Raw genomic sequence first — 16,677 nt, 5'->3', positions numbered from 1 at the left:
ATAGTTCTTCCTTTTATTTTCAGGCTGCTTCACACCTAGAGGAATATAATGAGATGCTGGAGTTCATACTGAAATGGATCGAGAAAGCCAAGATATTAGTCCATGGTAGCGTCACATGGAATTCTGCCTCTCAGCTTCGTGACCAGTTTAAGGCATATCAGGTAATCAAATGAGCTACATATGTCAAAAGACCATTCAATTAAAAAAATACTGAGCTTCTTGGACTAAGCAATAGCTATTAATGTGATTTTTTTTTCAGGGGTTATATGTATTGGAAGAGCAATATGTATATTACTGAAAACTCCAGGTTCTTATATTATTCCAGCCTAGTCTTTACTTTTATTCAGATGTTGTTGCATAAAAACGTTGTTTTACTCAATCTCCAGTGTATAATGATTTAAGTAGATAATGTGACCTGTATACTTACTGGCTCTCACTGCAGACAGCACCCCTGTGAAAAGGGATCATACTGATTCCTGCTGGCAAAAAAAACCAAACCAACCAAAATGCCAGCACACCCAAATTATTCCAAATTGAAAATCTAGTTATTCATTGAAAAATTATTTCTACGTCGTTGGTTATGCATTTGCTAAAATAATTCTCTAAAAATAAAATAGATGTTGGTCTTTTTAGCATCTTTCTCATAAAATTTTTTACAGACTGATTAAATACAGTAGATACTCACAATGCAATGACTTTTCTGACAACGCATTACGCTGTATGCTGTGTGCGCGTGATTTTGGTGTCATTTTATTTTACCTGTAGCTTATTATCATAACACCTCCATTTATCTAAACCCTGCTGATATAAGCTTCTTTCATCTGTACCTTGAGCTCATTCTTCTACCAACACAGCTGCTTAATTGCTCCCAAAATATTCCATGTCTTTTCTTACTAGAACATTTTGATGTCTCTTTAACCATGCAAGTGTGAGCTCTGTGTGTGGCTGTATAGAGTGGATATTTGTAGGAACAAAGGAATGACACATTATGTTGGGAATCAGTCCTTCCCAGTCTGTTCCAATTGGGGAAAGTGAATTTACCCAACAACATGTGCTTTTGTATAAGCCTTGGACCAGATTCACTGACAATGGGGCAGAATGGTTTAAACTTCACTTTCTTATAGCCATGAAGCCCTTCTTTGTCAGAAGAAATCAACCTGAAAAAGGCAGGGCAGGCAGTGTTGTTAAGAGTTTAGCTTGGGCCTTTCCTGAGAAGTCTGTTTATGTTTTAGGCAGGACTCTGCCAACCACCACTCTGTCTCCCCTGCCTACAAGTATGTGGATGTCCAGTACACGTAGCAGATATCCAGCCAATCAGACACGTATTATATGCCTATCAAAGTGATATGTTGTGCAACGTAATGTGCAGATCTGTAACTTCAGCTTATTTTTTGTTGGCTAAGTGAAAAACCTAAGTAGATGTTTGGTGGTAGGAACTTGCATAAATCAATTTGAAGTCAAAGGAACTTTGTCCGGTACAGAAATGTAAGTCTGCATTCAAGTGCTTTGCAGAATTAGGATGGACTTAAAGATATTCTTAAAGTCTGGCATAGGTCTGAATTTTTTACTGAAGAAGGGAAAAAATATATCGTTTTATTCTGTTAATATGGTTCTTCCATTCAGGCCATGCTTGAAGAATCTGGAGAGATCCACGATGATCTTGAGGCCATGAGTGAAAAGATTGAATACCTTGCAAGTGTATACTGTACTGAAGGAATGTCTCAGCAAGTGTTGGAGCTGGGACGGCAGACAGAAGAGTTACAGCAGGTTATCAAAGCACGCCTGCCAAATCTCCAGGATGCAGCCAAGGTATATGAAGTGCCTTCCTAGTTAACCAGCAGCTTGAGGAACCAAATGTGTCAGTTCAGGGCTTCTGTCATCATATTTTGAGGAGCATTCAGAACACAGGTCATCTGTGATTTATGAAGTGGGCATCTTGGGACATGACCCTGAAATGATACCTACCATTTTCAGTAACTTCCTCCTAAAGAGTCCTGTCCATTTCCTAGAGAGGTCTGGAGGAATTTTTCAAAATATTTGAATGAGAGTTGGATCACATCCCAGTCGTGGTACCAAGGCCAACACTGTCAGATAGATGTATCCAGATGCAGGCCCTTTCAGGCATATGCAAGCATAGTCTGTGCTTTCAGGTGCAAACCCTAAATGTGAGTGAGTGTTAAAGTTCGCTTGTGTTATCCCTAATTCATGTATGCCCATGGGAGGGATTTGCACAAAAGGTATGTACAAAAGTACAGTGAATCATTGCTTGTAAGTCCAGAAATTGGCTCAGAGATTTCTTTTTTAATTCAGAAAAACAATGCAGAAAAAATCTGTAATATAGCATTTCTTCTGCTGGTGGCTGCTACCAGAGTATTAGAAATATAGATTAGAAATGGTAGCAGGTAACTAGAAAATGTAGAGAAGCTTCAAACTAAAACTGAATCATGACCCTTCACCCAGCACAGACCCTTAGTTCAGTGAAGGTATAGAGTAATGTGGCGGAAGTTCTGCAGTTGCCAATCACAGTAGGTAACAAAAACATTGCAGTTTGTAAACCACTTGTAACCCATAAAGCGATAATACATGTCATCATAGTATTCCTCTAGCAGTAAACTGATAGTTGTACTCGGGTATAGCACAAGTGAGGACCATCAATTGAGTCCAGATTAAATTTTAGCTGGAGAGGATACTGTCAGTGCCATCTCTATTTTGGTGCCCTCTCTCACTTTCCAACTTAATATACTAGGATTTAATACTATTATATATTTAAACCAATAACAAATATTTAAATTTTAGTTACAAACTTGGTGTTTTCATTAAATATGTCGTTACATGTGAATTAGTTCTACAATACAATAAAGGGTACTATTTTAAGACCTAAGACTTTATATATAATTTTTTTTTTCTTATCTGAATTTCATATATTGCAGGATATGAAGAGACTTGAAGCTGAAGTGAAAGCTCTACAGGCTGCACTGGAACAAGCCCAAGCAACCCTAACTTCTCCAGAGATTGGGCGTTTGAGTTTGAAAGAGCAGCTTTCACACAGACAGGTAAATGGGTTAAGACATGTAGTGTTGCCTGGATTACAGGTAAACTTGCAGGTCGGCTACTGAAAAAGATACTGGTCTACAGCCTGACCTTTTATTGCTTACGTCTCAAACAACAGAAACAAACAGTTATGCCAAAGTCTTTCTGGCTACCATGACAGAACAACATGGATTCTTACATATATTGGCTGGAGAGAATGAAAAGGGGGAAGAAGATAGCATGCAGACTAGCAACAAGTCTTTTTGAATTTGCTTGGGTTCCCCAAATTTTCCTCCAGCCTATATCCTGCTTACTATATTATTATGTTATGCTTATTATTATGGATGGCTTATTCTTCTCATAGAATCATGGAAAAGTAGCACTGGATGGGACTGCCAGAGGTCATCTAGACCAACCTTATTCCTGAGGCAGGATCATGCCTATCCAAAACATCCCAAACAAACCTTTGTCTAGCCTGTTATTAAAACTACATAGGCAACCGTGTCAAACATCATAAATCATAATACCCTAACCTGCCACAGGTAAAGCAGAGTGACAATGGTCGTGAATGTCCTGCTGCTGCAAGGCTTGTTAAAATACACTTAAGATCCAAGGAAGAGGGTCACAATCCCTGCTACAGAGAAAGGCAAAAACACCCACAGTCCACACCAATCTGACCATGGGGTAAAATTCCTTCCTGACCCCATATATTGTGATTAGTCTGACCCTGAGTGGAGGGGCAATACCCTCTAGCCAGGAACCCCTCTGGGTTTTAGTCCTATCAGAGCTTTGGCATGCCCCAGTAACAATCCCCAGTTTTGATTGCAACCAACAGCCCATGCTTCTTAGGAAGGAGATTCCACAACTTCTGTAGGCAGTCGATTCCATTGCCTCCCTGGTCTAACAATCAAAAAGATTTTCCTGATATCCAGTCTAAATGTATTTTGCTGCAACTTCAAGCCACTAGTCCACATCCAAGGTTATATTACCTCCATAGATGACTGCAGCTTTCTATATTGCAGTTGGTCTGTTATGGAGATCTGTTTGCTGTTTCCTTTGGATGGGCAGAATAACCAGAATCAAGCCTTCCAAGTGCCCGATTAAAATGTATTAATCCAGACTAATATAGAACTACTCTATTTCTATCAACACAAACCAGATATCAGCTGGTTACACTGATAGAATAGAGTTTTTCTTGTGATCTTGAAAAAAGATTAAAATCCACAACAAATGTAGATAAGGATACATTTCAGACCTTTGCATGTGAATTGAACTGTATAACTTCTGGTAACTAATGTGCTTGGAGCCAAATCTCTGCACACCAGTTTAAAATATATGTGAACCATAAATTCAACCACCTGAAGAATAGAAGAAAAGTGATGAAGTATGAAGCTGTTTTCAGATTATTCTTGATGGGACAAATCCTGGTTCCATCAGGTTGCCTGGTGAGAAGGGGAAGAGAGCGGTATATGAGAAAATCCTGCATTTATAGACAGAGGCTGAATGTGTGTGCTTCCCATTATACATCCCCTCACCAGAAATAGAAATGTTTTTTGGGGGGAAGACTGACTTAGCAAACAGAGTATCCCTGAATGCCAGTTCCAAAATTAAGCTTTCCTATACAGAGTACCAGGGCCTTTCAGACCAAGAGCTGGTGTATGCCCAGACGTGGCATTTGGTGAAGAAATGCATGTACCTCAGTTACCTTTAGGTTATCTATCCTCCTTCATAAAAGGAAGAAACACAGTTATAAAGTATTTACTCTTTTGACCCATTCCCACATAGCATCCCTAGGTGTAAACTAGAGCACTGTGGGCTGGTTAGATCTACAAATCGGTGGATACATAATCATTTGCATAACCACAAGCAAGGAGTATATATTAATGGGTCGATGTCAGAACAGCAGGAGATTGCAAATGGGGTACCACAGGAAGCTGTTAAACTTTTTTATTAATGACTCAGATGCAAGAATAAAGAGCTTCTTGATCAGGTTTACAGATGCAAAGCAGGAGGGGATGCAAAACACTTTGTGTCAGGAGTCAGGGTAGCAGGCAAGCTAAATTGCCCCCAGAAGTCCCTGTTTACCTGAGTGACCTAAGTAGGTCCAGCTGTCCCCTGTTGCCTGCATGGTGTGGCTGCACGCTTGGAAGCAGCAGGTCTTTCAGTACCTAGTATGTTGTACAATAGGACAAATGTGTCTCTGTCTAGGCCTGGGCTTTTGACTCCTTTTTTCTAGTTTTGTGTTCCCTGGTCCTGTTTGTTAGCTTTGTGACTTCATGTTTTTTCTTAGTTTCTGTCCATTGGTTTCTGGTTCCTGCCTACAGAGTATTTGTTCTAGACTCCAGCCTGGACCTCTTTGCTTTTCACATTTATCTGTTAGCAAACCTGCCCCTTCCTCTGCTCCTGACTACACTCCAGTCTTCTGACAACTGCCTTCTGGTTTGTGACTTGTCAGCAATCACCTGAATTTGGTCCCTTGTAGCTACAGCTGCCTGTTCTGGACTCTGGTGTGGTTCCCTGCTTCCTGCTCCAGATTCCCCAGTCTCATACCTCTACCTCAGTGGCCACCCATTTCTGTCTGTTACAGCCTTTGGCTTCTTGATGTGCCTGCTTCCTCATCCCCTGACTCAGGACTTTAGGTAGGACCCTTTCTGACCCCCTTGGTTGTGACCCGTTCGGCTCAAGCTCTGACATCCTGGGAACAGACTTCTACCTTCAGCTTCCTCTGTGCAAAAATGAAGTTTATTTTCTACCTATTGGGACTTTTTACCATCTTTAATATTTCCCTGAGCCTGAGGAAGGGCATGTGTGCCTGAAAGCTTGCAGAAAAAGATAACTTTTGTGATTTCTTAGTTGGTCTAATAAAAGGTATCTCTGAACCAAGAGTTGTAGAATTTTGCTTTTCTTTTGGTCATGCCCCTGGCACTTTAGAGGCTAGGATTACAATTTTGAGTGAAGTGATCTTGAAACATTAAAGAACTGGACTACAGTCAACAAAGTGAAATTGTGAAAAGAAATGTAAGGCATTAGACCTATGGAAGAAAAACAAATGTGCAAATATGAAATGGGGGATAACTGGTTAGGCAATAGTGCTACTAAGGTGTATCTGATGATCTCAGTGGATCAGAGACTGCAAATGAGCCAGCAATAGTATGCAGTCAAAAAAAAAATGCAGTTTGAACAGCATTTACAAAAGTATTGTATGCAAGGCACGGGACTACATCTTTACGGAACACTGGTTAGGTCTCAGCTGGAGTATTGTGTCCACTTTTAGGCCCCACATTTTCAAAAGCTTGTAGAGAAACTAGAGAGGGATCTAAAAGCAAGCAACAAAGATGAGGAGGAGTTTGGAATGCAAGCTGTATAAAGAAAGTTTGAGAGCTGGGTATGTTTAATCTAGAACCAAGGAGATTAAGGAAGGATATTATAGTAGCTTTCATATAAAAAACTGTCATAAAGGAGCGTGAGAACTGTTCTTCCTTGCTACAGAGAGCAAGGTACAAGGCAGTGAAATTAAGCAGCAGCAAAGCAGATTTATATTAAACATCAGGAAGAACTTCCTAACTGTAAGAGCAGTAGGACAATAAAATAAGTGGTCAAGGGAATTCATGAAATCTACTTCTTTGGAGGTTTTCAAGAAGCTAGAAAGGCATCTGTCTGGAATGGTCTAGGAACAACACATGCTGCATCTGTGGTAGAAGTTGGAGTAGCTGAACCCTCAGACCAGCCTTCCAACCCTAAGATCCACTACCTTATTTCCAGTGCAGTAACCTTGTAGGCACAACTAGAGAAAAAAAGAGCCAGTCTGCTTCTCTCACTATCACATGGATTTTCCTGAGGATTCAGCTTCCTGTTTTTAAAATTTAGTCTGAATTTGTGAATACCCCTGTCTTCACCCAGGCATTTCTTTTTGTATTCAGAGTTCAGTGAACTCAGTAGCCATAAAAAGAAAGTAGGCCCAGTCTGCTCCTATCACTGCACATATGCTCTTCTCATGAATACGAATGGCAGTGAGGCACATGTCTTATGGAAAGAAAAGAGATTGAAGAGAGGCTAAATAAACAAAGGAGACCAGAGGGTGCTAATTCAAGGGAAGGATCTTTATGGGGCTGCATTATGTTCCATTTGATTGCTTATTGAATTGTAAATAATGTTCTCAGTGACAATTTTATATTTTCAAAGGAGGATTATGAGCACAAATAAACACTGCTTATGAGCAATGTTCCTTTTTAAAATGTGCTGCTATGTTTTTCTTTAAAAAATATTTCAAACTGAAGTCATATAAACAGGCATTGTTTTGTTTAAAAGACTTGTTACGTGATCATTTTTATTTAAATTCAAAAGCTAAAGTGCCCTTTGTTTGATTAAGAATAAAAAATAATATTTACCTATAATACAAAAGCAACTCTACATTGGGCATGTTCTGATTAAACTTTATTTAACAACAGAGCAATCCATCCTTTGATTATTCTATTAATTGATCTCGGGGTTGTTTATACCTTACTTTGTGAAATGCTATTGGAGTTCTCAAGAAGCTGACATAGTGTGGCACCAATTTTATTCCTAGCATTTACTGTCTGAAATGGAGACACTGAAGCCAAAAGTGCATGCAGTACAGGTCTGTCAGAGTGCCTTAAGGATGCCTGAAGAAGTGGTAACCAGTCTGCCAATATGTCACACTGCCCTTAGGCTTCAGGAGGAAGCAAGCCGTTTGCAGCACACAGCCATCCAGCAGTGCAATATAATGCAGGCAAGTGTAAAATAAGGTTGGGTTTGAAAAAGTGTCATACTAGTAGAAGTAGTGTCCACTCTTGCAGATTGATTCATGCTTTCCTTCTCTGGAGCTACTTTTTGCCTGAACACATTAAGATGTTAACCTATTATATTTTACACATTTCAATGTTTATGGGCTTTTTAAGTACATTATCAATTTACTTTCAGGATACTCTGCTTCAGTTCTCAAAAAAAGTTTAAAAAATCTTCAATATACAATTTTTATTTCATTTTCATTTCCAAAAAAGTCTCAGGTATAGTTGTTTGCCCTTCTCCTTCATCTTTCATTCATTTCCATGACTTAATCTGGCTTCAACCAGACCATTTACTGAAAAATAAAAATTTTGTTTCAAGTGCAGTTAAAAGTGTCGTTCTTGTGAGATGAGAAGACTGAGGGGGCTATAGCTGTCTTTTTCCTAGTCTTATTACTGAGGCATCTACAGTGTTATCAACTCTAAGCATGCAAATACTGCATGTTAGAAAAATCATGATATTGGCATAAAAAAGGTGAAGTGTTTTTAATTCAAGGCTCCTTGTATTTGCTCTCTGTTTTTTAAGGCACCTAGCATGCATTTAGGTCACATTTCCAAGACTTTCTTTACAGAAAAGGAAACTAGATTTTTTTCATTCTTTGTTTATTGAAAATGAAATGTGAGACTGTCCTAAAAATTCTTCACTCCAGGTGTTGAGACTTAGAATAAAAAGACAAATATTGTTAGACTCGAGATAAAACCATGGATGTCAGCAAGATTGAAGCTATGGTGGATATGGTGCCTGAGGCTGCTCATTGCAACCCAAAGGCTCCAGCAATTGCTGTTGAAAATCTGCTTTATCATCTTTCCAACATGTTTTGAGATTTTCTCTATTCGTAGCTCATATTAAGACCTCATGCATAAACATTTTCAAGTTATTCAGTTCCTTGCCATTTATAATATTCCCAAATGAATTGTCCAAAAGAACTCTCTTGTTTTGCTTCAACTCTTTTAGCACCAGGATCCATCCTCTTGTTACACTTTGTCATTGCTGCTTATATATGATCGGTGAGATTTTCAAAGCCAACTATTGGATGTATCTGCACAGTTCCCATTGCAAATAACAAGAATTGTGCAGCTAAATCAGTAGTTACCTTTGAAAAATCTATTGCGTGCAAAGATAGAAATGCCATATTTGGAGTAAAGTGAGAACAGACTAGATAAAACTCTTGATTGTACTTTACACAGCAATTTGTCATTGACAGTAGAGTAGAAAAGGTGACCTCTGAGGCTTTCTGCCTTATTTTCCCAAGAATATTATGATTATCTTATTCAACCTGATGTATCATCAATGATGTCTCCAGAAAATCCTCCATGTCAAATGCGAAGATCAGTACAGAAATGCCAGCATCCGTGCTGAAGCCAATGTTACCAGCATTGAGTCAGTGATCCTCAAGCACCAACTTTGCTGAACTGGACATTGTGTGTGGATTCCTGACTCTTGACTCCCAAAACAAGTGCTCTACTCCCAGATTAGCAACAGCTTGAAATCTTGCAGTCAGAAGAAATACTACAAGGACACATTAAAGGCATACCTAAAGAAAATGGATGCTGACATCAAGAGCTGGAAGGAGGTGGCTGCAGATTGATGCCAATGGCAACACAACCTCAACCAAGTGGCAGCCCATTTTGAGGTAAAGTGGCTTCCTCAACCAAGTGGTAGGCCATTTTGAGGTAAAGTGGCTTGCCCTCAAAGCAAAGAGGAGAGAACAGAGAAAGGAAAAGGAGAGAAACCCTGGCCTACAGCCTACTCCCCCTGCAAAAGACTTGCAACTTTTGCCAATGGGTCAGGGGCTCAAGGATTTGGACTTTTAAGTTACCTCAAAACCCATGAATGAGCCGTAGTAGAGACCATCCTTGAATCAAAGAACTGTTGCCACCGACAAAACTGGAGTCGTTATTACCAGAGGAAACTACTTAAGCTGTTCATTCCCTTATTTTTACAAAAATATTTCACCAGAAAATATTTATTATTTAAATATAACCATTAAAGCGTTGCAGTATTCACGCTAAAAACAATTTTTATTTATATGGTACCTTGCATTTGAAGGCTGTATTGGGCACTACAAACATTAACTCAATCTCACAGAAGTCCTGGAGTTAAGTCCTGGAGTTTATCCCATAAAATGGATGGGATAACTGAGGCATACAGCAGTTAAATTAACACCCATCTCCCCTGCATCATACAAGTCTGTGGAAGAGGTGGAAATGAAACTCATCTTTCTGTATTTAACAACTTCTCTCCTGTTAACTGAGAAAACTGTAACGTACAGATACAGGCCTTTCTTGCTTAGCTTGTATCTGCGTACAACAGTGAAAATCAAGCTTTCACAATGGTTAGTACTTCAAAGCCAACAGAGCTTTGAAAACAAGCTCTGCCATCCTGTGTGTCACAGGCAGACTTGCCTGTTAAATCGTAATCCCAGGCAAGAAAACAAGTTTATTTTCAAGCCCTAAATTAATGGGGTGCAGAGGAAGAACATAGTTAAAGAACTTCTTGATTTTTAAAATAAGCCAATTTGATATGGGAGTATTAAAAAAAAACAAAAAACCGTGGAACTTTTATTGTCATTTTTATAGCCCTGTTTTGGAGTAAAATCAGTCTTAAAGTGTGCAGATAGAATCTTGTGCTTTCTGTTCATAGCTTGTCCTTCCAATAGATGTCTGTTCAAGCTTAGGGGAGTGGCAGTGTAATGGAATGAACAAGCAAGTATTTTATTTTCACTGCATACTTATCCCTCTCTCCTCTCTATCTAGGAAGCAGTGGTACAGTATGAGCAATACGAACAAGAAATGAAACATTTGCAGCAAATGATAGAGAGTGCTCATCGTGAGATTGAAGACAAACCTGTTGCAACTAGTAACATCCAGGAACTTCAAGCCCAGATTTCATGCCATGAGGTAAAAAGTGCAGCTGAAATGTTGTGCATCTCTTGATTAGCTTAGGTTATTTTTGGGTCATTGGAGCAGGTCCGTAGCTGGGTTAGCAAAGTTACCCCCTGGCAGCTGTCTGGGTCCCACCTTGCTCACCTGCTCTGGCCTTCCTGGGTCCCCACCCTGTTGTCTCACCTGCCATGTTTTGATGTTATATTGGGATAAGCCCTTTTGCTTTGTCCTTAGGCCCTTGTCTGGACTGAGGCCCCCACGCCTTGGCCCACTGGCTGCACCCCTCCACCTGAGGTCCACAGTCTCAGGACCATAGGTTATGGGGCCCCTCCACCCCCAGTTTTACTTTTGCAAGCTCTGGGCCCTTCAGCCCCCCCAGTCTTTGCTGTCTGACACCACAGTCCTTCTGCTAACAGCAGTGCTTCCCCCCTTCAAAGGATCTAGGACCAGAGGAGTGCTCTAGCACCCTTCTTGGTGGCCTCCTCTGCCCACAACAGCCACAACTCAGTCCTCCAGTGTTTAAATACAAATGAAAAAGTATAAGCATCTGCTTCCAAACAAACAGTTCCCCACCCTGGGTTAACACTACACTGTGGCAACAAGCTACAATACAAGGTGTGGAGGTCTCAGTGGTGGCAGATGACATAGCAAGGAGCAATTGTCTCAACCTGCAGCAAGGAAAGTTTAGGTTGGATATTAGGGGAAAAATTCTCACTAGGAGGGTGGTGAAGCGCTGGAACAGGTTACCTAGAGAGCGGTGGAATCTCCATCCTTGAAGGTTTGGCTTGACAAAGCCCCTGGCTGGAATGATCTAGTTAGGGGTGATCCTGCTTTGAGTAGGGGGTTGGACTACATTACCTCCTGAGGTCCCTTTGAACCCTAATTTTCTATGATTCTATGACTTTAAGATTCAAAATACCTAACTTCAGGTGCCTGATGGTACAGGGACTTTCTGCAGTCTGGAGTCCTTCCACCTTGTCCAGTCAGGCCCCTCTCCTCCACGGAGCTCTGCTTCTTGCAACCTGTAGGACCAGCCTGCCCCATCTTGTCTCAGGTCCTGGGCTCATATGTCTCTCTCTGGGTCACCTGACCTACTACTTCCATCCTAGGCATGTCAGCCATTGGCTTCACTGTGCTGGCTGCACCAAGGGCAGGTGGCCATTTTATGCAAGGGGCTGCCACTGTCAATTTGTCCAGCTGATACCTGGCTCCCACTCTCCTTCAGTGATAAGGTAGGGGCCCCATTACAGTCACGAAGCAATGTTTTAGGGGTCCTCAAAAGCTAGCTTAGCAGGGAAGATGTCTTTCTCAGCAGCTTCCCATTTGTAATATAGTTCCAAATGTTATTCCACACATGGTACTCCAAGTATTTCAAAGGTTTCTCCTTGCCAAGTTTATTGACCTAGCGCTAAAAACGTAGCAGGAAGATTTTTGTAATGTTCTAATCAAATCATTGTGTCATGGGGCAAAACTTTGCTCTTACTGGAATGAGCTGCTGGGCTTTCCCCTCCATGGATCTTGAAAGATCACATGAGGTAGGACAGTTTGTGTGGAGGGTCCCGTGCCACTAGGCTGACTCTTGGATTCCCAAATCCCAACTCTGTTCCCTTTATGTTGTTCTATCTCATGCATTTAGATGGCTGTTTTGCCAATGGCTCACCCTTGAATCATTCTTGACACTAGATGGCAACATATCTTTAATTTCAAAAGACAGGTTTAATTTACCGCTCTTGAAATAGCACCTCCCTCTCTCCCATGCCATGTAATTTATTATCTGTCACATTTGCCACAGAATCTGTTTAGGACATAAATACAGAACAAGACATTTGATTAAAATCTCTGCATTCCATTGTAGAAGAAGGACTTCAACAATGCTGAGGAAGTCTGCACAGAAACCCTATACAGAGATGGGATATTGTGTGTAAACTGATCGGCTGGGTTGGTGGGTCATTACTGAATTAGAGGACAGATATAAAAACATCAGTGCACAGGAAAGCAGTAGGAGAGGTGCAGGGTTCACTGGACACATGCTTCTATCAGTACAGTAGCCAGGAGAAGTCTCTACAGGGAGACAGCACTAAGGCAAATAGAGGCAGTAGTTTCTATTCCAGTTTTTATATTAAAATTAGCAACTGCAAAAGGACTATGTCACAGACCTTCAAGTTCCCCCACATTTCAGGATGTGAGCGCCACCTACTCAAGCCACAGCTTATTTTTCTGTCAAAGGCCCAGTTACTCTGAGTTTGCAGCCATGATGGTAGGAAATACAAACTTCACATTATGTTAAATAGAATAAAATAAAATAAATCTTTCTTATGGAATATGTTTGAAAGATCTCAAGGGAGCAGTTCTAAATGGACTTGGATTTGATACCCATTTTTATGGCCTTATACATTTACTTGCTTGAGTTCATGGCAGAGTGCAGATGCAAAGTGGAAACAAGGCGTATTGGACATTTGTGTGAAGTTTATTGGGCTTCATTCATTCATTCATTTGGGTCAAGGTTTAAGGGGGACATAGGATACAAACAGACTTCACATTTTTCCTGGAATAAACCACTATACTGCAGAACACAGTGCAGTTGTTCAAACCTCCTTGTCCTGAGGTAAATCCTAAAAAGGTTCACAGGATAAGAATTATTAATAGTTTATCCCAGGACTTTGCAAAGTGCATCTGAATGTCTGTATTGTGATTCAATCATTGAATCAATGGCAGAAAAGCAGCAGTACATGCAGCGTCTCCCTAAGCCCTGATTACAAGTTCCATGTATGTGCAGGCCAATCCCAGGATATTTCTGTTTTGGGAAACACAGGCACAACTTGTCCAGGTACAAATGCAACATCTGTTCCTACACTTATAGGAGCTGTATTTGGAATATCAAATGGAGGAAAATAGAAAGGCAGTGCTGTCCTATAGTTCAGAAATTTTGCAGTAACCCTACATATAAGCTTAATGCAGAACAGCCAGAGGTTTTAACTATATATAGGTGCTTATAGTTTTTATGGTCTCGAGGTATTGTTTGGGGCATTTTTTTTTTATTTCATACCTTTTTGTTTTTATTGTAAGTCATACTGAGCTATCTTTGGATAGGGTGGTATATAAATCTAAAATAAATAAACGTAAGTCACACAGCATCATTCCATCCAAAAATGTTTCTAGCACTTTGATTTTCCAGACTTGCACATGATAACATGGCCACCCATCCTTTTGTTTCTGAAATCATCATGCTTTTGGTGGATATACTGCAACTTGCAGGATATTTCGTGTGTCTCCAGTTATGATGTAGGATTGCAATATACCTCATTCATATTCTGTCAGGGTGTTATCACATTGCATTGCACTTTTGTGACATGAAATATAAGGATACATCTAATGACTCTAGGATGTATGCAGCTATCCTACCTATCTACCATAGCAACATAAAACAGGAACCAAATGCCACCCAGACCAAGCATTCTTTTGTTGAGTAACACCTACAAAAAAGAACTTAGGTGTACTTTCTGGCATGTCCACTAAAAAAAATCAGGCCCCCTTAAAACTGTTGGACAAGCTTCCTCTTGTTTTTTTTTCCTTTTCCCTCCTAAGCTTCCTTTAACCAATTGGATATTTAGTCCTGTTTTACTTGTAATTTTCTCAATTGAGAGGACACATGCAGAGAGTGTGGTGATGGAGAGATTAAGGTATGTTCCTGTGAATCCAGGGCACAAGTTACTGGCTCAGCCCAGGCTCGTGCTAAAGGCTGTTCCCTATCGGTCCAGCTAGGAGTGGGTATGTAGGCATTCAGGTCAGGGAACCAAAGGAGGCTAGTCATGATGGTGGGCGCATCAGTCCTGGTTCACTGTTGAATGCAGACATTGGCATGCCCCAACTGCACTAGTTTGAGCTGTCTGGCTTTGGGATGGACCTTATACTTGGATGTTTTATATCCAACATGCTATGCAAGTGTTTCTGGATCCTGTAAATGGTGATGGCATTAGAATCTAACATTGAGTGTATGGAATTGTAATGGAGTTTCTGCTGAATCCCTGAAATGGTACCTAAGCTGAACCTTAAGTTGCCACACACAGGGCATGTCTAGACGAGCGCAACTGTGCGGTATGTGGTGCTGCAAACACGTCTGCAGTGCCACATACTGAACAGTCAGGTGTTCTCTGTGCTGCAAGGGCATGCTGTCCATGTGCGCTCTGCTCTGGTTTTTTATTCCCACGTAATAAAAACTGGAGCAGCACACACATGGGCAGTGTGTGCAGCTGAAAAGGGGAACTGGGCCGCCCAGAGCTGTTGTGTAGCTGTCAGCCAGGCTCCACCCAGCACGATCACTGCTGCTGCAGCCCCAAAGGCCCCCAGGACCCCAGGTCAGGCTGCTGAGGCCAGCACAGTGCTGGCCCCAGCCTCCCCTACCACCTCTGGAGTAACCTGCTGCATGCCAAAGCACACGTGGCACAGACGTTCCCCAGGAACAAGTAGCTGCAGTGCAAGATGTGCTGCTGCTACTTGTCCCTGGGGAACCAAACATCTTTGCTTGTCTGGACACAGCCATACTGTCCCAGCAATGGAGCAAGTAACTATTTAAGGGCCAGTAGAGCATGATTTGTTTGATCTAATGAAGTGTTTATTCCAAAGCCAATTGCTTAATGTCAGAGGCTTTGCTCAGCTTCCTAGATGAAATAGGAGACTGACTTTTGTTGCTGGCATCTGACAGGGTCTGGTGTATGGTGAGCCAAATACCAACAAAAAGCCAGTCCAGGTCAGAGAGCTGCTCACCCTACCTAACCTATAAGTATGTGTCATTATATAGCCCTTACTCCGATATGAAAATCCTTCCATTTAGATGTTGAGTAACTCATTTAATGAACCTTTATGTAATTATACCTGGGCTTGGGTTGCAGTAACCTTACCTACTTCACTTTTTCAGAATGTTAGGTACTGTTAGTCTATTAGGACTTGTAGCTATTATTTAATATTTTTCTTATTAATATTTAAGTGTTGCTGGTATGCGCAGAGTAATGTTGAAAAGAAGGTTATTTTGGACATTGCAAAAAGTGAAGGAGACAGATTTTTCATTGGACTTCGTGGTTCTGAAATATTAAAGACAATGGTACTCCCACTTTACAAAAACATTGCCATGTCTCCTGTCTCTTCTGTTTGAGTCAGCAATTGAAAAATTTAAGGACATCAAAATAAAAATACTTGTATGAAAGAGAGATTGCAGATACATCAGGCATACTTCTGAAAATAGAATTTTAACTCTGTAAAACAGTGGTTTTCAACTTTTTTTCATTTGCGGAAACCTAAAAAATTTCAAATGGAGGTGTGGACCCCTTTGAATTGTAAGTGTGGGAATTCACATACTTTTCATTGATCATAGTCATTTTTCATTGACCCCTTGAGCATAGTCCAGGCACAGGTTGAAAACCACTGCTGTAAATCATTGTTCTGCTATGTTATTGAGTCTCCAGGGATAACACCACTAGCACAAGTGTGAACATCCCCAGTGATCTTTTTATGTGAATTTAGTATTCTGAAAATTGTTGGACTGAACTGGTGTTATTAGTATTTATCAAGGACTGCTCTTTTTTGCATCACTGTAACCCTACACTGGAACTAGTTGCTGCAGCTCACATTTCTGAGCAATGAACTTCTGTATTTATATATAAAAAAAGTACTGTGCATGTTGCAGCTCGTGAAAACTTCCCCACACCAGGTGCATCCTTTGGTCTCTCAGGAGCAGCCCTAAGATTAAGAAAGTAATTTATTCCCTAGGCACATTTAGTTTTGGGTCTTTCTTCTTGCCTTGGTATTTTATAGTGTTGTTGGTAACCAGCCATAGAAATCAGTTATCAAACATTGATTGAATAAATCCACTGAGTAGAGCCACAATCATAGGAAAGCAGTGGCTTTTGGTTAATTCTGTTTTGAACCAAATTTCCTGATTCATCTTAAGTTAGAAGCATTA

At 40.6% G+C, this 16,677-nt stretch overlaps 1 protein-coding gene across 3 annotated transcripts in view; it reads left to right on the top strand.

Moving 5' to 3' along the window:
• SYNE1 (spectrin repeat containing nuclear envelope protein 1) overlaps nucleotides 1–16,677 on the top strand; it is a 535,576-nt gene that overhangs the window by 365,537 nt on the left and 153,362 nt on the right. For all 3 annotated transcript variants that reach the window (XM_059714126.1, XM_059714134.1, XM_059714130.1), the window contains 5 exons: nucleotides 24–161; nucleotides 1,624–1,809; nucleotides 2,931–3,053; nucleotides 7,598–7,780; nucleotides 10,593–10,736. In XM_059714126.1, the coding sequence (XP_059570109.1) occupies nucleotides 24–161; nucleotides 1,624–1,809; nucleotides 2,931–3,053; nucleotides 7,598–7,780; nucleotides 10,593–10,736 (774 nt within the window). The remainder of the gene's footprint in view (nucleotides 1–23; nucleotides 162–1,623; nucleotides 1,810–2,930; nucleotides 3,054–7,597; nucleotides 7,781–10,592; nucleotides 10,737–16,677) is intronic.

Source organism: Alligator mississippiensis, chromosome 1 (assembly GCF_030867095.1).
Source record: "Alligator mississippiensis isolate rAllMis1 chromosome 1, rAllMis1, whole genome shotgun sequence".
NCBI lineage: Eukaryota > Metazoa > Chordata > Crocodylia > Alligatoridae > Alligator > Alligator mississippiensis.
Note: the sequence above shows the minus strand (reverse complement) of the source record. Positions and strands in the feature narration are given on the sequence as shown.